The sequence below is a fragment of the Molothrus ater genome, chromosome 6 (genome assembly GCF_012460135.2).
Source record: "Molothrus ater isolate BHLD 08-10-18 breed brown headed cowbird chromosome 6, BPBGC_Mater_1.1, whole genome shotgun sequence".
Lineage (NCBI taxonomy): Eukaryota > Metazoa > Chordata > Aves > Passeriformes > Icteridae > Molothrus > Molothrus ater.
Window position 1 is genome coordinate 4,146,392 of NC_050483.2, and position 25,606 is coordinate 4,171,997.

The following is a 25,606-nucleotide window of genomic DNA, read 5'->3' on the forward strand; positions in this document are numbered from 1 at the left end:
TTAATTGCTCTAACAATGATTCAAAACAGAAAAGGATAGAAATAATTTTTTTCAATTATATGCTTACCCAGATTGCTTTTAAAGCAATTTTATCTCATTACAGAAATGCAATTGTATTGATTCATTTATCAATAACCAAACCCCACACTACCTTGTGGTATTTTTCAAGGTTTTCCTCCAGCAGTGTAATATTTTAGCCATCTTATTTTTGTTAGAAAACTGAGGACAATAATTTTCATACCAAATTCAGTTCCAAGTCTTAGTGTGGAAATTTTAGCACAGAATTCAGAACTGGTTTGTTTGTAAACATCTGCAGCATCTGTAACGTTCATTAAGTGTTCTGTGTCTTCACAGAAAGTGCATCAGAAGCGATTCTCTCTCCTCATGTGGGGATACAGTCATATATTTAACAAGTCCAGCAGCCAGTTTCATGGTGCAGCTGGAATCATTGGAATCACTCCTCTACAGGAGTTTACCCCCTCTCAGCAGTTTCTGTCATTCCAGGGATCCCTGGCTGAAATAGACTGTGGCAAATTTACACAACACACAGGAAAAAATGTATGGGATCTTCCCACACTCTGGCATGTGAACAAACATCAGTGTATTTAACAAAAAGCACGTGGCTGTGTTAAAGCTTCACCTTAAAGTTTTAAACACTTCCTGTGAGCCATGTGACACATAATTAGCATCCAAATTAATGCCTCAATCAGTCACAGCTACACCAATGTGCTGAGGAGACTTTCCAGCTCCCTGGACTAAATGCATTCTTCAATACAGGTTCTCAGTGCTCTGTCTGTACCTCCTGGACAGAGTGTGCAGAGCTCCCATGTAAGGACAAGCTCCATTTTTTACCCTCTCAGTGCGCAATAAATTGGAAAACTGCACAAGGAAATGGTGCCCCAGGACATCCAATATAACATACAGCTGAGTCAGCCTTTTCTCCTCAGTGACCTCTGCAGCCCTGGCAAACAGCTCTTCCAGGGCAGTATTCCTCAGCCACTGAACTCTAGACCTACAGAAACACATCTGATCTCAGCTTTTGCCCATAATCTGAGGCAACAGTGGTTTTGTAATTCCCATTATAGTCTTTTTCATGCCTGTGCCTCGAGGGTAATTGTTGCAGCTGCACTATGTGCAATGCCTGTGTCACCAGTAATGCTCTGATTGCAGTCCATTCATGCTCATAGGAAAATTCTGGTCTGAGCTTTCCAGGAGATGGGATGCAAGATTGCACCTCCAGGTGTGAGGGCCATTTCTAGGGGAAAGGTGCTTCAGTATCCCTTTTTCTCTCATGGATCAACTGATGTTAGTCCCTGATTACAGAAAGAGCCAGAGCCCTCCGGTGCAAGGTGTAATGGCAAACACACTTTCTTACCATCCCTCACACCTTCAGAACTTAAAAGGAAGAGGAATCTGCCCACTGTGCCATTCCTGGGGTAGGACTGGTGTGATCTCCCCTTCCAACGTGCCAGTTTGTTTTTCAGAGAGCACCAGCAACAGAGCACCCACCCACGGCAGCAGCTCAGGCACAATCAGCACCTGTGCTCCCCCCTCATTTCTAAAATGGGCTTTTGAATGCTACTGCTATGCCATCCTCAGGAGACAGTGAAGTGTTAATCAAACATTGGCAGTGTTATACAACATGCCAGCTTCACGTGACAGATGAGCAAATTATGAATTTCTCTGTTAGAGGCACAGGAAGATCACCAATAACAGGCACACAGATACTATCACTGCAGGACTTACAGGGACAATGCACTGGTTCGGCTATCTCAGGCCCTCTGCAATAGTTATATTCAGATTAAAGTAGTGACAAAATAGTAACACCACTGTATTTTGAAAAAGAACCAATTCAGATGCTAGCTTCCTGCCTAAAGTCTGCTCTGAGTACCACCAATAACATTACTACCACTTTTTCTGTTTACCTTTGAGAATGACTCACAAGAACTTGCAACAGTCCCTTACCTTATTTTTTCTCTTTCCATTTGTTTGTTTTTATCCACACTGCAGTTTTACCAGAGAACATGTTTTCCATGGGCTGTATGAATTTTCTTCATAAAGCAGAAGGGGCCAGTGACCAGATACAACAAACACCTGGCTCATTGAAATGGCCCCCCTGACTCCCAGGACATCAACTCTCCTCCCAAATGAAGAACTGCAAATAAAAAGTCTCACCTGTTCTTAGGCTCAGCAAATGGAGACGAGACATCTGCATCTGGATCTAAAATGTGGTCAAGTTCTTTCTGGTTTTTCTCATACATCCTTTTTCTGTCTGTCAGCGCCTTGCTGTTATCCACCTGTGGGAAATCATAGTACCCTTTCCTCTTGGCTTTCAGGCGCAGCTTGTTGCGGTAGTGCTCTATATCAGACTTCTGCTTCAAAGCCTTGTTCACCTAAAAGGCAAGAAGATGTTTCAGGGGCTGCTGGTGGGCTGGCTACCTCCAAAGGATCTCGTCAGCGCGTGTTTGATGCGCCGCGTGTGTCATCCCTCTGTAGCACACCGTGCCATCTGCAAGCAGCGAGGAACTGCAAGTGAACAGAGTCGCTGCATTTTTATGGCTTGGCAGATGGTTAAATAATTTTAGCCTAAAAAAACTGTGTACCATTACAACAGTGACTCAGAGACACCCACTGAGGAAAAACACGAGTGGTGTCAGCCAACCGCCGTGACCCAGCGCTGCACATGCTTCGGGGCACAGCTCACCTGTGAAAACTCTGCTGGGGTACAGAGACATCCCCCCTGACTACACAAAACCTGAAATAAGTCACCACTGATGGCTGGGGAATGACTCCAGTGAAATGTCATCAAATGTCTATTTTGTTTGTATGCTTTCTGACAGGCTCCTGTGTGGTGGTGTTCGCAGGGGTCTTAGGATGAGGGAAGAGACGAGAATGTTGACTCATGTTTCAGAAGGCTTGATTTATTATTTTATTATATATATCATATTGAAACTATACTAAAAGAATAGAAGAAAGGATTTTATTAGAAGGCTCGCTAAGAATAGAAAAGGAATGATAACAAAGGCTTGTGATTGACTGAGACAGTCCAGACAGCTGGACTGTGATTGGCCATTAATTAGAAATGACTAACATAAACCAATCACAGATCCACCTGTTGTATTCCACAGCAGCAGATAATTATTGCTTACATTTTGTTCTTGAGGCTTCTCAGCTTCTTAAGAGAAAAAATCTTAAAGAAAAGATTTTTCATAAAACATGTCTGTGACACTCCTGTCAGAGAGGAACCTTTAAAAAAGGGGTGTTTGGTCCATCCTGGTACAGCTTAGTCCCATGGTTTCTCTTAAGTGTCAAAAAAAGTTCCCTCCTGCTTCAAACTGCAAGTTACTTGGAAATCAGGGATTTACTTCATCTTCCAGAGTCAAATTCCACAGTCTCCTCAAACTAGAGGAAGTGTGTGTGTAAGGGGGCACACAGCACCAGCAGTGTCATCCTGCTGCCTTACAGAAAAGAGATGCTGAATGCTAAATAAACCTTTCTCCGAGTTTGGAAGCCACATGGCACATCAGGACTTAAAATGCAAGTACGAAATGGAGCACAACAGGCTGCAATAATCCAGGCCCACATGGGACCTCTGTCTTTTACAGTATCTCTGGCAGCAGCCCTTCCTGCTGCTTTTAAACTGTTTTTAGCTGTTTAAATGACTGTTGCAATGTGACTTTGTAAACAAGGCACCTCTGTGGCTTGTTCTCATCATGTTCAACAACTTCATAAAAGCCTCAGTCCTTTGTAAATGGACTGGTCTTGATTAAATCTACATCAAAACATGAGTATAAGTATTGCAGTCAAAGCATGTTTTTGGCCAGCATCTGGAGCAGACATTTGTGCCATCCCATTTTTTTCCTTCAAACAACTGCACCCTCTGTGCACAGGCTGGAGTGCAGAGCAAGGAGTGCAGTGCCCCCCTTCTCACTCTGATTGAGATGTAGTGCTCAGTACAAAAAGATCAGCCTGGCACCCAGATGATCTATGCATATTTTCATACCCAGCTACAGAATTCACATAGGAAAAGATGTTATTCTGCTGCCTTCATTACTCATTTTTTTAAATAGGAGAGAGGGACACTGGGAGGGTAGGAATATAGAAAATCACCTCTTCCAAGGTCGCAGGCATTCACAGGTGCATTGTGAAAGAACAGATCTTAAATTCTCAGGTCTGTGCACTCACAGTGCTAATGGAACTTTATGTAGCGTAAAGGTGAGAAGCTCCTAGCAGCCCTCAACTCTAACAGGCTTAAGATCCTTCCACTTGTGGCTGTAGCCAAGGAAACACCTGGAGACACTTCTCAGGCACTTCTTACCTCCCCATTGGTGATGGCAGACTCCTGGCTCCTCTCTGAAGCAGCATGGACAGCAGGGAGGGCCACGGGTTTGATGGCGATGAGCTGCACCGAGCCCGAGGAGGTGTCGAAGGGGTCCACGGCAGATTTGGCAACATTATCAAAGAGAATCCCTCCTTCCTCTTCATCACTCATGGCCACTAGAGCACATCAAACTCACTCAGCACAAAGGCACAGACATTTCTGCTGCCTGCTCGAGGGGAAATTCAGCAAGCACACGCTTTGGATTAATGATGTGCTCAGTGCACTCAAGGTGCAGGCCTGGGAGACCTTTACACCAGGGAAAAGCATCCCATTAGAGCACAGGAAATACTATGGATTCAAAGGATTGTCTGTCCCTTCCCCAAAGAAGGTTTCAATCCGTGCTAATAAGATGGGAAAAAGGAGAAGAACACAGGAAATGGTATGAAAATGACAGTGAGAGTTAAGGTAGATGTTTGTCTAGGTTTCACATGGAAACATAGACATGTGAAACCATAGACATGGTGCCCATGTGCCAAGGCATCAGTAGCTACACCTGATCAAACCCAAGAGTCCAGCTTTGTTTCTGCCTTATGCTGCAAGAGCAAGGGCATACTCAAAATTTGCTAAAATAAATAGGTTTCTTCTTCAAAACTTATTAATGCTAAAACCACCATTTATTAAAATAAAAGCATTTTCTGCTGTGTGTTAAAAATGCTTAAGAAACTGATGGTATCTAATCTTATGATAATTTTTTGCTTTGCAAGCAGTACCTCAGGTCTCTGTGAAGTTAAACTGTTACAATTTCTTAAGAACCAGAAAAAGGCTTCTGTAAGTCTTTAAAATTAAATGGCATGGCAAAGCATCTTTAGTTTTAGATTTCTATATAAATTAATAACTCTCCCACATGCAATTGGGCTCTTTCTCCTCCAAATTTTCTTTGCAAACCTGCATCACTTTGTCAGCTGTTGAATCTGAAAAATCTTACCCACATTTTGAAATAAAAGAATGACAGTAAAGCATAAGCACAAATTCTACAAAGAGATCCTTGTGAACATTTCTGAATAATTATGCTATTAGAGGGAAGAATGCTTGCTCCATCTCCTAGCTGACAGGAGCAGAGATCCTCTGCTAAAGAACAAAGTGGTCTGCTCTAAATTTATTTCCTCTGAAAATAAACTCTACTTTAATATTTAATCACTGCACGAATTACAATGGACTTGTATAAACTCAGCAGTTTAGACAGCCAATGATTTTGGTAAGAAAATATTTGACAGCAGTAACATAAAACATGAACCCACTGAGTAAGCTCATTATCTCTGTCTGTGCTCAGTGTGACTGCAGTTGGCACCACTTGAGCTTTTGAGCAATAGATGGGTTAAATCACTGTGTCATTAAATACTGTCCCTGCAGCTCCACAGAAGTGTCCAAACACCATCGAGGCTTCAGAGAGTCTTCAATGGCCCTGTCCCTCCAGGGGTTGCTCAAACATTCCAGATATGTGTGCCCTGTCCCTTGGGTTGCTCAAACATTCCAGATGTGTGTGCCCTGTCCCTTGGGTTGCTCAAACATTCCAGATGTGTGTGTGTCCCTCCTGGGGTTGCTCAAACATTCCAGATGTGTGTCCCCTGTCCCTGGGGTTGCTCAACCACTCCAGATGTGTGTGCTCAGTGGAATGAGCAGCTCACAAGCCCAGCTCAGTGACAGTGACCCAGACTGCCAGGGACCACCAGGACACCACAGCAGCAGGAGCAGGGAATGAGGGGATCCTCTCCTGGCACTGACCACATGTTACACATTACAGTGAGTATAAAGGTGAAGCATGGATGCTCTTCCCTGGGGGCATTTTGAAACCTGGTAGCCACAGAGAGCTCAGCTACCTGCAGATGCATGGGGTGTCCCCTCAGGCCTCGTTTCAGGAGCAGAAACCCAGAGATTTTCTTAATGAAAGAGAATTCCTCTAGGACTCATTCAAGGAAAGGAAAATTAAGGGTTTTCTGAAAAGAATCAGAAACCACAGATGACAGCTAATTCTGGTGGGGAGCACTCTCAGTATCAGCTCTCTCAAAGGTAAGCACAACTCCTGCACCTACTGCAGTTCTACTGGCATGGAAATGAAAGCCAAATGGGGCTAGAAACTGGAATTTTATTCCACCCTATCCTTAGCATTTGCTTGTTTATAGTGTAAAAGTATTTTCAGGTTTTTTCCCCACTGCCCCTTTTTCACTGGTAGGTGATAAAGATAGCCTGTGATCTGCAGCCACTGGCACTCTGCTATAACAGGGCAGGGAACTGTAGCAAGCACTGGGAAATTCATCCTTTACTCCTATCCATCCTCCCAAAGGAATTTACAGCAACCATTTATGACATGACTGAACCATAACAACCTCCAAACTTTGAAAAACAAACCAAAGGAAGTCCAGAGAAATGTTGGGGAAGTCCTGGAGTGTTTGGTTTTGCTGTGTATCCCTGCCCTGGGCCAGTCCATCCATGGGTGAGCAAGTGGCCAGCACGGGAAACTTCAGGAGACTGCCCACACATTCTTTATAGTCACTCACAATAATCACCCTTGCTTGTTATAGCTGGCAACATGGTTTAAGAGTGATCTTTTAAATTTCTGTTTCCAAACAGATGCATTCCAGCACTACTGTGGAGTTCTACTCCCGCCTGCACTGTGTGAGCACAGAGACTCAGAAGCTCAGCAGCAGAGAAGGGCAAAACCCAACTTAATCACTACTTAACAGCACTTTCCAACCTCTGAAATACCTCGTGCCAGACATCTCATGCCACATGATCCACTGAGATAGAATTACTCCTCCTAATCTTTCTGTGGCTGCAGCACATGATGAAAGCACATGCTACCCAGAGCAATCATTGATACAGGTCAAGTGCCAGGTGCAGTGAGGAGCAGGGTGGCACTCAGGGTCCCTGAGTGTGGGGTTGTGAGGTCCCCAGGACAAGGTGAGAGATGAGAATTTGACTCCATGCTCTCAGAAGGCTGAGTTATTATTTTATGATATGATATTATATTAAAAAAGATGCTATACTAAAACTGTACCAAAGAAAGAGAAAGGATACATCAGAAGGCTAGAAAAGAATGATGATGAAAGCTCGTGATTGCCTCCTCAGAGTCCAAAACAGCTGATGGTGATTGGCCATTAATTAAAAACAACTCACATGTTTGGCTAAACAATCTCCAGACCACATTCCAGGGCAGCAAAACATGGAGAAGCTGAAACTTCTCATCATCCCAGGAGAAGAAATCCTAGTGAAGGGATTTTTCAGAAAATATCATGGTGACACCTGAGGAGCAGCAGCATCCCTGAAGCTCTGTCTCCACACCTCTGCAGCCATCAGAACACGAGGTCTGCCCCAGGGATGCTGTCCTCCCATTTCCAGGCAGCTCTGAGCTATTCCAGCCAGCAGTGCCAGCAGGTGGTGCTGCCCACTCGTGACCAGCTGGTGCCATGGAAAAGGGGCTCTGGGACTGCAGCTCTGAGCAGTTAAAAAACAATTAGGCAGGTGAAGTATTCTGGTTTTATCTAGTTAATAATTTAGAGTTAAAAAAAAAAAAGTATGCTTTTGTCAGCCAAAGATTTCAGTCTCCTCTCTCTTTCCCTCTACCTTATCTTTCCTCCTCTCTCCCTCATCAAAATATGCTGGAATGCAGAAAAAAAAGGACTGAAATACTTGCACTTCAACAAAATAAATAAAAATAAGGACATTTAAATTGCCTGTGAATCAGGTAACCTTCCAGCCAAACACATGAAACAAAAGTTTGTGCTGTCCTGCTCAGAAAGATTTTGGAAACCCTCAGAAAAAGAATGTCATCAATAGAGAAAAACACATAAAGCCATAACTTGGGAAACACCTGCAAGAAGATGAACATGCTCTGCCTTTTCTTACATCACTCAATGAAGTACTTTTGAAGATTTATTTTAGTTGAAGGGAAGGCAAACATTGTAACCATACCTACAGTATATACCTGCAGTTTGACAAAGAGCAAGCAGTGTCACCTATCTAAAAAAGCTCCCTAGGAAAAAGCCCAGGTATCAGTATCTCAAACAGAAATGCTGTCTCCTGAATATGATTTAATAATGGGGAACTAGTCTTCATTTTAGAGAAAATCTCTATATAAAGGAAAAAAAATAGACTTTTTTCTATATCATCCAAGTTATTCCATTGGTCAGATGAATATCTCCAGAAAGATACAAAGAGAAGCTTAAGCAATTAAAAAAAATCTGTTTCTGAAGGAGTTTATAGGCCTATAAGTAAAATACAACTTTGCCAACATTAGCATCTGAACCTATATGGACAGAAATACCCATCTGTAAGATATTGCAGTGTAACAGAAAACACACTTGTGTACACACACACCCTTCCACAATTACACCCAGCTCTGAGACACTGCAATGCTAAACCTCCCAGAAACAGCACAAATATTGTATTTTCAGAAGCAGACAGCTTACAGACTAATGGAAGCAGCTCATGATTCCTCCTGGACAGTATTTCCTTGGGTGTAAATTCTGCTAAATGCTTGGTGATGTGCCTGAAGTGTTGCAGTCGTGGCTTTGCCTGAAGCAGGAGCCACCTGAGCAGGTCATTGGAGATCTCCAAAGTGGTATTTGCAGGTTTCCAATGAAACTGTGTACACAGGGTGAGTATTTGTCCCTTGGCTGCTTGTTTGGTTCCCTTTTTGTGAAGGTTTACTGTTCTTATAAGCAGGGATCTCTCTCTCTCTTTGGTTATGTCTTCTCCAACCACATCTGCCTCAGCTTTCTAAACATCAAAGTCTTTCCAAAAAAGGACCACATATTTCATAATGCTTCCAGTGAATCCATCAGCCCCTTTTCTTGGCTGACACTTCTGTAATAAGTAGGTACGTTCACTAATTAAAAGAAAATTATTTAACTGACAAGGATGGTGAACACACAAAGGCAGGGAAGACATGAGAGCCTACAACAGAAGCTTCTTCAAGGAAATAGTGCTGCAGAAGTTTTAAAAACCTTTGCAAAAATAATTTTCTGTTTGCACAATAAAACTGTACATTTGTCTTCTTCAGTGCTGACATATAAGTGAAAAATCCCAGCCATCCAGACTGCCAGTGGGCCTGATGGCATGAACATCCACATGCTCTTTACACTGCTGCTTGGATGAAAACTCCTGTCAGACTCCATTAGTGGCAGAGCCAAAGTCATCTAGAGGGGAAAGCAAATATGAATGAAGAAATATTTAACTGTGTGACCACTTGCAGATCCCAGATCCCTCAGAGATCTGCTGCAACAGGCACCTTAGCAACACAGCATGCTGTATTTTCTTGCCATGAAAACAGCAACCAAAAAGGGTCAAAAAAAAAAAAAAGAAATTACATTGAGTAAGTCTGAAGAAAAAAAAGGGTTGACAGTCACCAGCAGGATGCTAGCAGGGTCACAGTGCTCTCACTATTTAAAGCAAATAAACAACAAAACCAAGGGCAGTGGAAGAAATGGAAATGGTAAGGGGAAGAATTAGTCTGTGTCACACAAGCTGAAATCTTGGGAGAAAAGGGAATCAATGTGTAAAGCTTCTGGGAGGTTCAACAGCAGCTGGTGCCAACACACAGGATTACAGCTGAACAGGTGGATTTTGTTTATTCTTTGAGGTTTTTACCCCCCTCTAGTTAAATGTAGTAAATTACTCCAAAAAGCCTAGGAGTTTGCCGTGAGGAGGTGAAGAGTAGGATGAAATCCCCAATTAAAACCCATCTGGGGGCAAATGAAAATAATGCTTGAGGATGAGGGAATGGAGGATGAAAAGAGTAGGTTCCCTTCTCCACACCACAAATTCTTCCCAGCGCTCTGATTTCTCAGCCTTTCAAAGACACAGGCATCATGAAGAGGAATCATCTCACTCCAAATCTGCACAGCTGCTCCAATGCAGGGCTCCTTTCTGACTGGATCTTACCTCCAGCAATCTGTCCCAGTTGGCCATAACCCTCTGGAAGCAGCCCCTTCCATTCTGATTGTACTTCACTCAGCACAAAAAAGGCAGAAGAAGGGTGGTGGGTGTTTGTTGGGATCCACCAGCTCCCCCAGCTAACTCTGTGTCCAAGCTGCCACCAGCCAACATTGCTGTTGCCATATTTCCCTTTATTTTGAATCACCATAGACAACTGCTCAGAAATTCAGAAAAACAGGCTCTGATGCTGAGCTGCCACATCAGACAGAGTGAAAACTAGTGGCCCACGCTTCTGTAGAATAAAGGAGGCAATGTATCATAGCTTGGCTGAGTTACATCCAAAAATCCCTTTGATTTTAGCTAAACCAATAACACAATTCTTTTCCCCCTGCTACTTTGCTCCTGTAGACAGCTCTTGCCTTGACAAAAGGAATTATAGTCTTAGAGACTGATATTTTAAAAAGGATTGAGGCCCTTGACTGAATGACTTCTGAAATGTTCTGTTTTCAAAGACATTGTCCAAATGATTGGGAAATGAGAAATTGGTCCAGCTGGGGAAGGTTTCTTACACAAAGAAGTTTGACTCTTGAGGAATGCTGCTTGTACATCTCCACCTGTGGTGGTGATGTTTAAGTATAAACCTGAGCTCAACTACACAAGTTCTTAACTCAACTTCACAAGTTCCCCACAAGTTGGGGAGTCACATGCTTCATTAAGAACTGATAGCAAATCAAAACTTTTGCTTTTCTCTAAAAAAAGAAACAAACACTCACACTCTTCCAAAGGTGTTAATGGGAAGGTTGCAAGATCAAGCACTTAAAGGTTGAAAAACAACCTACATCAATTTCATTGGCTTCATTTAGTGAGGAGCTGCTGAAAGGAAAGGTTGCAAGGTGGGCTGCTTTAGCTCTCTAGGTCTGAGTGGGTTCAGCCATTTGCTTCTCCCTCAATGATGTTTGGCCTGATAAATGATGGGCAGAACTGCTAATATCCTGTTCTTCTCTTCCACATTCTCTCACAAACCCACCTCAGAAACTGCCAGTACCTCTGTTGGCTATTCATCTGTATTACAGTCCTCTAACATACATAACTAGGCACTTTAAAAAAATGCTTGGGTTTTTTTAATTACCTAAAGTAAATGAATGTAGAACTCATTAACTTTAAGAAAGAAAACTTCCTATTAATATAATAGTTAGTGTTATTCAAGAAAAAAACATGCCATTATCTTACAAAATCTTATCACTGCTTGATTCAAGTAGTTATTTTGTGTTTTCTGTAGAAATAATGCTCAGCTGAAGAGTTCTCCTGATCCTCCAAAGCATCAAGTCCTGAAGCAAAGCCTGTCAGTCCGTGCTGGTTTCACATCGTTCACTCACAGCCCTGACACACTCCATGTGGAGTCAATTTTGATACAAGCCATATAGAATTTAAATACTGAGGTAACATCCAGTGCTGTCATTCCTCCCTGCAACTAAATGTCAGCAAGAAATAGAATCTAAAATTGGTCTGTAACTATGGCAACTAATGAGCCATTCTGACTTGGAGTCCCCAAATCCAACATGTGACCATCAAGGGATTCATTCCAGTTTGAAGATGCTGCTTCTCAGAGAAGAAAATCTGCTGCTGCTTGTGCCAACATTTGTGTGAGAGCCACCAGCCAGGCTGGAGAGCTGGAGCAGGCTCAGGCAAACAACTGGGAGAAAAGCAGCTTCTTTCTGAAACTGGAAGGAAGAACAGACACCGCCTTGTGTGGATGCTAAACACTCTGGGTCAAGGTAAAACCCCACAGAAAGCACAAACTGTCCAAGCTGACAATGATGTTCATAATCACAGCACAGGGGAACCAAGGGCAGGCTCTGTGATGAGAACTAATGGGTGCCTCGAGGCTTTGGATTTTAATTTCAATTTCAATAGGCATTTGGGATCACACAACTCCAAACTAAACGCCGTTAATTCTGACAAGGGGAGGTCATTTCATCTGCCATGACCACGTCCTCCTTCTCAGAAGCTGTTCTGAAAGAGTTGTTTAAGGAAGCTCTCCTAAACATACATTAAAATATATGCCTATAGCTAAAAAGTTCTCTCTTTACCAGGGAGCAAGGGATTTATTCCCTTTCATATCTCTGCCAGGTGACCCTTTTTAGTGCCATGGGAGTCAAGTGAAGAGAGTTCTACCAGAAGGAGCTGAAGTCTCTACCAGGAGGGGGCAGATGAGGTGTCTCATGCACAGGTTTCTCCTAAATTTTTTTCTCCTAAATTTTAAGGAAATTAAGATTTAAAATCTTAAGGGGTCACTATTTCCTTCCATTACATTCAGAGGTTTATTTAGGTAGCATGTGTATGTTCTAGAAATGCACTACAGCCCAGATCAGAAGAAAGTATGTTAGGTGCTGGTCAATTCTTAAAAACAAACAAACAAACAAAACTGAGTTCTTACCAATTTTCTTTGAAGATGTAAAACCTAACAAAACACAAAATACCTTCACTAAAATATTTTGTCTACCCATGTAAACAGCACTTAGCATTGGTTTGAATATTGGCTTTCCTGGGTGGGTAAGAAAAAAGACATCATAAATTACAGCTTTTAACTGTGGGAAACACAAATGTTGTTGTCTTGTAAAATGAGCTACATTTCATACAGTGACAAAATAATTAACCCCTTTGAAATTTAGAACTTGTTAGCCAGTTTTCTATTCATAAGGAAAACATAGCTATGGGAATAAAGCTATAACTCGAGAAAAATAAGCAAAGAGAAGAAAAGCAAGAAAGAAATGGGATTGGGTACTTCTCTCATTCATCATGGATCATCACTGATCCATCTTGAGGCACAAGGTCACCACCATCAACTAAGGTCTTGTAAGAAACATCCAGTGTGACATCCCAGGTGCATTCAGGAAAAGCTGACAGTAAATGTTAATGACAAACAGGTGTGCCATGGATGTGAGGAAAGCCAAAGCACCGGATGTTTCACACTTTCTCAAATTAATTTTTATCTAATTAATTCATCAGATCTGGGCCAGCTTAGCAGCAGTAGCAGAGAAAATTAATATCTTAGGGAACTACAAAACAAAAAAAAAAACCGTAAACCCTGCTAGGAAGCATCATGTCTTCATTAGCTTACTGGTATTCCAAGAATAAAAAAAAAAAAGGGGGAAAAACAAAAAAGCTAGAAAACTTGCAAAGAGCAAGCACCACGATGTTTCATGGGATCTGGAGAAACAGTTAAAGCAGTAAAGGGAAAGGAGAAAACCCAACAAATGAGCCACACACAGAATGCCCAGGGACTGCTGAGGGTACAAGAAACTGGTTTCAAGTGGTGCCTGCGTGGGTGTGGCAGAGGGAGTGAGCACAACGAGCCCTTCTCACCGTTCCTTTTCCTCCCCTCGTCTTTTGCCGCTTTCTGCGGTGCCATCACTTTCTGCAGGGAGCTCCGGCCGGAGCTGGGCTTTCCCGACCCATTGCTGAGGATGGAGCCGTTCTGGCTCGGGGAGCGGCTGCAAGTAACCATAGCAACAAGGCAGGACGTGAGTTCTCCCTCCTCAACCTCGTTTCAAGGTTATTTCATTCGCGCGGTTTGCATCACTGAGTTTTCAGCTCTGATTTGGTACCAAAAGGAGACAGAATAGAAACAGCACGCAGCAACACGGCAAAGGTAGGGGTGAGCACGACTTTCCCAATTAGTTCAGGGCTGATGGGCATCTTGGTGGCTTGGAATGCAACTGCTCCTCATGCATAAGCCCCTCAATGATAAAAGCGGCACCAGCGAGGACAAAAAGTCCCGTTGTCAATTCAGGGTCGTTAACCCAGACAAAATAAAGTAGACCTTTGTTTTAGGATGCATGGCTAAATCGATGCCTTTATTATTCAGCCTGCATTTACAGTCAGCTGTTGTCAGCCACAATGCAAAGTACACTCACTCACTTTGCACATATGCACACACAATGTGATAAGAAATTTCTCCTTTTCTCCTTTTGGCACATACCCTGGTTTAACCAGCACCCTCATTGGCTGAAACCCCTAAGAAAATGCTTGTTTTAATCAGCAATTGCACATCCTTGTCCTGAAACTGCTCCCTGCCCAGGATGAGGAGGGAGGGCAGGGCAGAACCGCTGTGCATTCAGTCCCAGTGAGGAGCAGGGACAGAAATGGGCAGCAGCCTCTGGGCTGTGCTGGGAGTGAGCTCCCATCACAGCTCCTCTGCTTTTTGGGGTGGACAAGTCACTCAAATCCTAACACACAAGTTGGCAAAAGCAGGCCACCAGTAGATAAAAGCACATTTGGTGCTGTCTGTGTCTGTCAGCACCCAGACACAGTCACTTTGGTTTTCACATGTGCAACTGCCACAAAGGGAATGAAAACTCTCCACAGGACCTGTGTAGTTGTTCACAAATCTATCTGCAATCTACCACTGAGTTGTCATGGGCAGTGACAGGGTGATGTAAAGAGGTTACATTAGAGGAAAAAAATGGGCCTAGGCACAGAGGCTTCCATTTACAGAGGAAAAAAATCAAATCAAATTCTATTGCTGTCGCAACGGTTTTATAAGCAGAAAATGGTACTAAAACAAAACAAATGTCAAAACTATCCTGTAAATCATTGGCAATACTGTATCATCAGCTTGAAACATTCATTTACCTCCAGGTCTGGCCACCCTGCCCGGTGTAAGTAGAAAGCACTTACTGTGGTCAGAAGAGCAAGGGACAAATATGAGAAAAGCAATTCTTGGGGATTCCCTTTTGAAGATAGCCTAAGTGGAAATATGTATAATTTGAGACAGGCTTTTTCCAGCTACAGGACTCTAGGAGAATTCAGCATGCAACCCCACTCAGTCCAGCCTGAGGGTTTCCTTTGGGAATTCTATTGAAAATAAATATTCTTGAGAAGCAGGATTCCTCCCTATACACCTGTCTGTCACTGCTAAATGGATAATCCCAGCTCAGTAAAAAAGATCTATCCAGGGACAGACCAACACCTGCAGAAAATCTGCTCAACTTGGGAACACAGAAAAGAAGTGAGCATGGATAGCTTGCACAATGATTTCTGTGGTGACACTAATCCAAATATTCATCTTTTTTAAGTGGTCCTCATATTATTAACTGAGAAGTTTCTGTCAGTGGTGATAGCAGAGATACTTTGATCAGTTACCAGCCACTTCATGGCTATCTGGTAAAGTACCCTGAATGAAAGAGCAAATACATAAAGGGCAAGAAATATTTCTTCATCTTCAACAACCATTAAATTCCATTTCCAGACACAGCTCCTGGGAATCAAAAATACTGAAATTCTACATGTTCTTACTTACTCAAGTAATCACCCTGAAGGAGGGAAAACTAACTCTTAGTTATTTGCTTAGAAGGGCACCAAGGTTCAGCACATTTTATAATGAGAATAAGTTTCTTGGATCAAGTTTGCTTATCAGCTTTTGTTTAAAATGGTGCAGATTAAGTGGGGGATTTCTGCACTCACTCAAAGGACTGAGTGAAGTGTTTAATCACTTTGGTTAGAGGATTAATTAATAGGGCTAGTTTACTTTTTTTGTGTGTGTGTATTTACACATGGCTTTGGAAAGGCTTCAAAACATTTTAAAGTACAATTCCTGCAAAGACTTGACCTGCCCAGCACCAGCAACCACTGTGGGTGTCACAGTCATCTTCCAGTTGTCATTTCTTCAAAGGATGGAAGGCTTTGAAAAGGACAGGTGCTGTTTGGTCCACATAGACCTAACCCTCATATTGCAATAACTTGGAGCCTGAACAACACCTCACTGGCATTAAATGACAGAACAACAGTTTACATCCAATTGCAGCTGGCTCGCTCCTCTCTGCTGGTACACCCTACAGACAGCCCTTCTCACAATTCCAGTGATTTACTGCACAGCCAAAGGAACAAGATCAACCAGGATCCTTCTGTCTGTTTTTCTGCAGGGAAACCTCAGCTGATGACCACTGGGGATCATCTACCCACCCCTGCTATCCTCCAGCCCCACACCATGCTGGCTGAAACCTTTCCCTCTCAGCATGTTCCTGTCACAGTGTGCAGCAACACTGCACTGAGTATTCCAAGCTTTCATACTATTCCAAAGGGGGAAATATTGGCCAAGATGAGGTGACTCAGCTAGGAAGGCTTGGTTTTCTCTAGAATTTCTCTGCATTAGTCACTTGCTTTTCTTGTATGTTATCAAATCCCTTCAAGAGGCCAGGCCCGTGGAATGCCTGTGAGCCACACAACAACAGTTACCTCTATTCAGGCTGTTTGCCTAACAGGTTTGTTTTCCTCTCTTCCCTTCAGTATCCATCCTCAGCTCCACTCTCATTTAATGCCAAGGAGAGTGGATCAAGGAAAAACTGGCTTCAAAGCATGCAAAACAGCTGGGATAAAGGGATAATCTGTTTTCCTTGCCTGCAAGGACCAAGACAAGGAATATTCAGCTATTCTGTTGATGGGTGAGGGCAGACATGAGGTAAAACTTCCTAACAGGAAAGGCAGGAGAGAACAGATTGCTGGAGGAGGTTGTGATCATCCCACCAGTGGAAGACTTTAAAATAAGGTAGATAAAGTTGAGTTAGGGGGGTGTTGGACCCTGCAGCAGAGAAGAAGAGCCATACAGCTCCCTGGGAATCTTGAATCCATGATCCTACAAGCCTAGAGACTTGATATGAAGAGAGTGCAAACCTGGGACACTTCACCCTAGACACTGACATTATCTAGGCTATTCTTACACTTCTGAAGTTTTGTCCTGCTGTAGATGCTTTGGATCTGGAGGTCTTCCATAATTTAGTGGGTGTTTGGGGTTTCCCCTTCTTCTGGTGAAGGCTTTGGGTCCAATTTTGAAGTGGCAGAGCCTGCCAGTGGAGTGACAGCAATTTACAGTGGCTGAGGACCTGTCTCTTGGCTCCTTGAGAAATTACCAGTGCTCATGTTACATGTGTCATTTGGGCTCATCTCTATGGAGCACCTACATGCACACAAAAGCCCTTTCACCTCCTCGGTAACAGTTCACTTGGTTTTATCTCAAATTTTACAGCAACCTTACACACCCAGCACAGAGCAGTGTCATGCCAAGGATGCATCATGGAGAGGAGCCACCTGCCACACACAGTGCCAAACCTCTCAGCAACCAGCAGCACATATCCTGTTTAACTCCTGTGTGGAAAGGCACCAGCTGCCAGCCCATACCTTTTCCTTGTTTCATTGGATTTGGCAGTTTTGATGGTGCTCCCATCCTGAGTCGTCTCCCTCTCCTGGGAGGCAGGAGCATCTCTGACTGGAAGTGGAAGGATGACAGTCTCCTGAGTCACAGGTAAAACCTCATCCTCTGCTCCCTGCTGGCCCAAGTGTTGCTTGGCATAGTCAAAGCCTTGTACTGGCTGCAAAAAAAAAAAAAAGGGAAATAAAAGAAATTTCCAACATGTATTAGATTTAATGTAAATTTTTCAAATTCCATGTAAAATTTTTTACTACTCCTTAACTTTTTTAATTACATAAGTGACAGGTAAAAATACATAGATTACAATGTGAATACCCAACAGGAAACCAATTTTTTCATGAGATCTCCATTCCACACATTTTAAACATGAATAGTTAGTATAAAATTGACCTTGGCTAACCTTTCTTACCCTGCTGTAACACCCCCAGAAATTACTTTGACAAACAGTGGGAGAACGAGGATGTGGAAGAAAAAATTAGGAGTAAAAAAAATAAAACTCTACAGAAAACTTTCTTTGACAAAACCCTTGTGCTTCCAAAGAGGGTGGGAGTAATTTATTCTCAGTCAAGCCAAAGTAAAAAAGGCACACATCAGAAAGTTTCATGGGCAACATTTTCCAGAAAATACTCTTTTTCAGATCAGTGAAATTAGATTTCCCCTGGCTTGCCAGTTGCCTACTGGGAAGGATATTACTGACTTCACTTGTTTCTCTTGGGAAGTGGCATTTCACCAGAGCCTTGCAGCAAGGCAGTTCCTGCCCAGCAGAACTAACATATGCCTTCTGGGCAAAGCAGCCAAGGAAAGGTAGATTCTCTCAATGGAAAAATTAAACATTTAGACAAAACTTGACTTCATTTTCAGTTGGAAGGAAAAGAGAATGGGGAAAAAAAAAAGAAAAAAAAACCCATCAACAACAACTAAACCAACCCGCATTATCTGTTGTGAAAATAAATATGAAAAATAAATCACTCAAAGAAATTCATGACCACCTCTAGAAAATGTGTTCTTACTACACTAATAAAAACTAACTTACCAAAAATGGGAAGGTTGGTCTTCCTGAATTAAAAAGAGTATTGACAAAATGCTAAGAAAGGACCACAAAACACTTCAAAGCTGAGAAAATGGAGGTTTTAAACCTCACACATACTTTGGAATTAGTTCATGACTGATTACTCCAGGTTCCTGTCATGTCATCATTGAATATTTCAGCATGAGAAAAAAATTTGCTATTGGCACAGAAAAAGGACAAGCACTGAAAGGCATTTTCTCTTGTTGTATCCTTACTAAATCTGGGCTGCAGCTCTAAATTCTGATACATTTTGCAGGTGATCTCAGTCTGAAAAGAATGGGGCTGTTTTTCACTTTTCAAAACATAAAAAATGCTTTGTCTTTGTGTGGACCTGCATGGCATTCCCAAACTCCTGCTCAGACTGAGGGTAATGGTTCCTAATGTGTTCCCATCCTTCAGCATTCCTCTGATAAGAAGCTTCAGTGCATTAAGGAGCAGGCTAATGCTGATAAGGGAGAGCAGACAACTCCACAAATCACCCCCATGGAACTTGCAATATATCAGAGAAATGCTAATTCACCATCACCCCTCCATGGCAAGCAGGGTATCACAAAACAGCCATCAGCAAATGAAGGAAGGGAAGCAGAAGCTGTGTGAAGGACAGTTAGGAAGAAATTCTGCACAACATCCTACATAATAATAATATTGTTAATTAAAATATTGCTTTTCAACCTCATTATAAATATTAAGTGTCAGTTAAGACACCCCTAGATATTCTGAGAAAAAGGTAACAAGAGAAAAGAGGCGATTAAATCAGTTATTTGTCCCTCCATGCCTTTGAAAGAGTCAAATCATTTCAACTTCATCTCTTAGTAAAAAAACCCAAAAAAACCAAAAAAAAAAAAAACAAAAAACCCCACCTCTCCAAACAAAAAACAAACCAAACCAGAAACTGCAGGACATGAGAATTACTAAAGAATTCTGCAGTGTCCCAGCTCAGATCTGCCACAGGAAGAAAATGAAGGATTATTTTAATCATCAGAGTTCTACTTACCACCATGTCCAGTAACAAACTGCAATAAAAGGAGAGCTGAGAAAGTCATCCTCATCAGCAGACATATTGCATTAAATAAAATTTGTTCTTGGATTCCAGCTCTGTAAAAGCCCACAGGAGCAGATGGTTCTGCCACCCCTGGAGGGAACTGGCAAGGCTAAATCACAACCAGGCACAGCTGAAGTACTGCAAATGTAGATGTCCAATACATCCGAAGTACTGACAAGGACTGAAGACTGAGATTCTAATATTGCTTTTGAAATAATAAATGGATAGACAGAGACCACTAGATTACACTGCCTGGCAAAGGGCAGACTGAATACAGTTGTTTCTGGGACTCTTTTTCCTTGTAATGATTGTGAAAAAGACACTAAAGATGTTTAAAAAAAATATGTCAAAAAAGGGAAGGAAAGGAGGAAGGAAGGAAGTGAGGGAGGGAGAGAAAGAGAGAGAAAGAAAGGGGGGGAGGGAAGAAGGAAGAGAAAGAAGAAAGAAAGAAAAGAAAGAAATAAGAGAGAGGAAGGGGAGAGGAAGGGGAGAGGAAGGGGAGAGGAAGAGAAGAGAAGAGAAGAGAAGAGAAGAGAAGAGAAGAGAAGAGAAGAGAAGAGAAGAGAAGAGAAGAGAAGAGAAGAGAAGAGAAGAGAAGAGAAGAGAAGAGAAGAGAAGAGAAGAGAAGAGAAGAGAAGAGAAGAGAAGAGAAGAGAAGAGAAGAGAAGAGAAGAGAAGAAGGAAAGGAAAAGGAAAAGGAAAAGGAAAAGGAAAAGGAAAAGGAAAAGGAAAAGGAAAAGGAAAAGGAAAAGGAAAAGGAAAAGGAAAAGGAAAAGGAAAAGGAAAAGGAAAAGGAAAAGGAAAAGGAAAAGGAAAAGGAAAAGGAAAAGGAAAAGGAATCAGCCCCTCCCCTCTCTTGGTATACCGAGGTACAGTCTGACTGACTTTTTTCTGTGCCCTTTATCAAACTGATAAGGCTTGTTTTCCCACGGCATGCAGCACTTGCTTTTGCTTGTGGGTCTTACCTACAGATCTTATCTCACTTTACCTGCAAACTTATTCTTTCATGGTCTAAAAAAAAAAATGAGGGGACAAATGAGATTCTAGACTTTAAAAAAGCATGCTGTGAATTAGAAAGCAAGGAAGGCAAAAGTTAACATTTATGCAAAACCTCAAAGCAAAAACAGTTGCTTAAGATAAAAACAGCATTGAAATAAAAACATTAAAATAAAATCCCATCAGAATTTCACCAATTTGAATTTATACTTCTTTCATCTTACAGCTAGAGAGAAAATTGGAAAAAATGCTATTTTTCAATCTTCCTTTTCCCTGCAACTGCATCCAGATGTCCCCGACTGCTGAGGCAATTCAGAACAGCACCACAATTCCCAGGAGAGCTCCTACAAACTACGCTGCGTACGAGAGGTCATTCTGCAAACTTCATTTATTTACCCTTCAGTCTGCCACAACACAGAAGTCACGCGTTCACTCCCAGGCTCCGGCAGCAGCCCCGCTGCTCTGCTCCGTGCCCTGATCCCCTCCCGCTGCCGCACACGGGTATTTGATGGGAAATGTGTCGTTACCCTGGGCGCTGTCCCGCCGCAGGATGCGGGGATGTGGCAGCTGCGCTCCGGCAGGACCCGCAGCCTCCATCCCTCCCTCCATCCCTCCCTCCCGCAGGACTGCAGCACCGAGCAGCTCTGCCCTGCCGGTCCCCTTGGAGCAGGGCTGCTGGAGCCAGCACACGCACCTGGCATCCCAGCAGGCAGGTGGCACATCGGATCCTCCTCTGCTCCCTACGCGGCTTGCCGGCTGCTCAAAAGGGGTCACAAAAGTGCTCCGGTGATTCTACAGCCGATCTCGGATGCACGGAGGCAAAATACCAAAACGGCTGCTTAAACTACAAATCACTCCACTGTGACTCCACTTCGAGCAGAGTCAGCATTAATCAGCAGTCTCGGGCACTTTCCTCAGCCATGAAATACAACAGACTCATTTTAAATGTGACACGGATATGTGCTCATTTGTACTCCCAAACTGCATGTTCAAACAATTACCACTAGCCCTAACACTGGAATTAAAAATAAAACTCTTCTTTTCAAAATTACCTTCTTTCCTTATCTTCTCAAAATATGTTTCTTAGCCTTATTTTAATTAAAGATGCTGAAATCAGGAATGACCAAACCAGTCCATTCCCAGTCCCACTGCAGGATTTATCTTCCACAGTCCATATAGCAGCATAAACTCGAAACTAGACCTGGCAGAACCTTTCTGATGGAGCCATCATTGTGAAACTAAATGGAAAGCAATTTAGCTTTCATTTAGAAATGCACCACTTTTCAGATAATTAATTAAATTAAATTTTATGGAGTCTCAAAATAAACCGGAAAGGGGAAATGCACTCTGGAAGGGGACCTTCTGCACGCCAGCTGCAATGAGAACAAACCTGCAGGAAAAGCTGGAAAACAAACCTGCAGGAAAAAGGGCTGTGGTGTGGGTGCTGGGAGCTCAGCACCAATTGTTTCATTCCAGCAATTGCAGATCCAGCTCCCATCTGATGCATTGAAGGCTGATGCAAATGTAACCTGGCTGAACAGGCTTTAACCTGAGTGCGTATCTTACAGCCTGATTAAATCTGTTTTCTCAGGAACAGTAAAAATCCAATTTTGTATTTCTTTTTGGAATGAAAACAATGGATTAAAATATGAAAATATGTTCAAGTTTTTCCTGTGCTGTAATTTCAACCAGCAGTAGGTTGTTTTGATTTTTTTTTTACATAACAACTTTCTTCAGCTGGTAAGCATCCCATATTGATGGGCAGTTCAAAACAATGTACAAGGTTTAGCTCAATTTTTTTTCCTTTAGCTGAGACCAAGATTACACATAAAAGCAATCAAATGGTGCATAGCAGTGGCAACAACCCCTAATAAAGCATAATTTGCATTTTTAGGGGCTTCAATGGGGCGTCAAATAGCACTGCAGTGATATTAATTCCTGTCTGTGTTTGTGATATTGTATGTTGCACTTTTACAGATCTAGTCTTAACACTGGATGGATAATAGTGGATAAATAGATGAGCACACTGGAACCAAAATGGAAATGTCTTTTCTGAATCATTTTTGATACAAATGTCTGGTTTCCAACTGGCACCAGCTGCACCCATCTGCAACGAACCTAAGATAAGGAGAAAAGAGCTGTCAAATGCCTCATGCCTTCCTTCAACTCTTCTTCCAATCTACATTTTTCAGCAGAAGCAACGGAGCTGAAATCTCACTAATCCTGCTGTCTGTAGCATTAAGAAACCAAAGAAGAAATTCATCATCTCAAGCCCATGCCAGCAGAGAAGAACAAAGCCAGCTAAAAGGGCAAAGGAACAGCCTGACTTACACACAGCCTCCATAGGCTAAAAACTCCTATCTTTGGGTGGACCTGATCAAGAGCCATTGAATAGCAACATTGAGAGGGCAGACTTTCTCACTACAGAGATAAAACAGTACTGTGTGACTTTTTTTTTTTTCCTGTCAGAGGATCAAACTGGAAGTGCATTTGATTTGGGAAAAAAATATTGTAATTGATATGGATTAGTAACTTTAAAAAAGTCATAATTGCTTGAACCTGACCAGCAATATACATATATTATAAAGTCCAAAACACCTAAAAGAAAAATAGCAGTAGGAGAAAAAAAAAAAATCAAAGAATGTCTATTCTGGATTTTATGGAGTCCCAAAATAAACCGGAAAGGGGAAATGTAGTCTGGAAGGGGACCTTCTAGCAATTTGGGAGGAGAACTTTGGTTAGGGCCAGGTCTGAACTGCTACCAAACTTCAGACATTTCCCCCTTCAGCAGGCAGGAACAGGTCAGGTTTGAGGTCCTACAGGAGATGTGCCAATCCAAGCTGTGAGTACCAATCCTTTCAGTTCCAGACATCCTTCAACTGCATCTATCCAAGAGCCACAACCTCAGCAGGCAAACGGACCTTTGGATCTGGGGCTGGGCCACTGACCTTGGCTCTCTGAGGCAGGTTCATCATGGTGTCTGGTTTGAAGTCGTTCTTGTTCTTCCTGCACAGCACCGCGGTGATGATGATGATGATGACGGTGACCACTGCGATGGGAGCCAGCACGGCTGCAATGATCCACAGGTTGTTTGGGGGGTTCTTCACCACAGCTGCAGAAAAAGGCAAACCAGCAGTGGTGAGCTTCACTGGGCAAGGCTCCTGCTGCTTCCAGCCTTCAATTGCCTCCATGTAGAAATTAGTATAAAAAGTAGTGTTAAGTAATCTAGCTTTCTGTACAAGGGAATACCTCTTGTATTACTTTAGTAGGAATAAAAAGGGGAAAATCAGCAACACTTTTTGTTGAATTTGAATTTGATTTGTTGAATTCACAGACCCCTTGCCTCTCTTTTCTTAGTTTTATGTTACCTGGTTATATGCAAAAGCAGACATCCACTCCAAAGTCAAAAGAGATACCATATGAGATATCACTCCAATGGTTCATTCACACAATAAACAAACAATTAAAAGGTGCAAATAATGCATCCTTAACTATTTTTCAAACACAAGCCCAGCTTAGAGCAAAGTAGCATATCATGTGTGTTAAAAGAACACACATGGAGTCCATACATGGTGTCAAAGACTGACTGGCTCAGCAGGAGCAAACTGGCAGAGCTTTTTAAAAAACAATGAAACTAGCTGGAATAGTTACTATCAATATCAATAAGGCAATAAGAAGATGCTTCTCTTGTGCTCTAGAAATAATTTATCATAGTTAAGGTCAAAAAGAATTCATTATTTCTGAAGGAGTAGAAATAATGAGGCTGAAAAGAGTTACTTGCAGATACATAAATGATGGCACCAGGAAAAGGGTACATTTCAGAAATGCAGCAATGCAAAAACATTTTAGACTCCATTTCATCAGAATAATCTCTCTTAGATATGAACCTTCAACTTGTTCACACATACGAGATCCTCCTGTGACACATTCCCAGTTCTCTCATTTCATTTCTTTCTGGAAAAACAATCAGACAACCTCTTTATAGTGCTGAACTTAGTTGTAGTGAAATATTTAGTGGACTTCCCCATGCTATCCCTGTTTATTTTGCTGTGGCACTGGTTGCTGGCGTGGGCAGGCAATTGCGAGAACACCAGCACAAAGCAGCCATTCCCCTTTCCTGGGGGACCGGCGCTTTCAAATGTCATTGAGCTTATGAGCTGTCAGAGGCACTCAGCATCTCTCAGGATCAGACTTAAGTGCAAACCAGCTTCTTCTGCAGCAGGCATTGGGAACTTTACAGTTCTCCAGCTGAAAGCCTGGCTGGAGTCTGAGCCTGTTCTCTTTGTAGATTTGCAGTGTTTTGCAAAGCTGGTGAAGTTTGTTGGGTGACGTAGGAACAGCCCCATTAGGCTCAGAGCTTGAGCATAAGACTGCAAAAAGGCCAGGTTGGAGACTTTCAAGGTTCACTTTTCAACAGACTTGCAGAATTCTTAATTATTGACTTTGACATTTAGTTTGGGGATGAAAGGGCTGTGGGGAAGGAAACGGAATCTGAATTTTAACAAATAACAGAAATTTTAATTATAGACTGCTGCTGTGGAAGCAGCAAACAATGGTTGAAAAAATATATTTATGCCTTCTAAGGGATGCAGAGGAAATTATGACCTTATGGCTAGTAGCATAGACATTTAGGAGTCCTAATTTACATCTTTAATTCAGTTACCAGACTCCAACGTGACCTACAGTCAATCCATGGTTCATTCAACTCAGTAAGACTTCAGTGGAATTTGAAACAAGCCTTTCATTCTGTTGTAACTCAGTCTCTGGCTCATAACACAGGAACATCCATTTTTTTGTGTTATTATTCGTCTGTATCATCTAACCCAGCTATGAGCTCCCGAGGGTACCCGTCTTTTCTCACAGTATTTTGGGACAGAATTTTCATTCTGCTAGAATAGAAATTATAATGAGCAAAAATGAAATCCACACAAAGTATTTTCTGTGGCGATACAGACTACAAATAACCATGCCCAAAAGGAAAGAAATGGTGTTTTTTCCATAATAAGGTATAAAGATGGAATTGCTTCCTACATTTCA

At 42.3% G+C, this 25,606-nt stretch overlaps 1 protein-coding gene across 1 annotated transcript in view; it reads right to left on the reverse strand.

The window, feature by feature from the left end:
• The window catches only part of KIAA1549L (KIAA1549 like), a 136,245-nt gene that overhangs the window by 31,763 nt on the left and 78,876 nt on the right, over nt 1–25,606 (reverse strand). Inside the window, 5 exon segments of the mRNA XM_036383582.2 lie at nt 2,176–2,393; nt 4,319–4,497; nt 13,622–13,749; nt 17,432–17,622; nt 23,518–23,681. Of these exon segments, the coding sequence (XP_036239475.2) occupies nt 2,176–2,393; nt 4,319–4,497; nt 13,622–13,749; nt 17,432–17,622; nt 23,518–23,681 (880 nt within the window).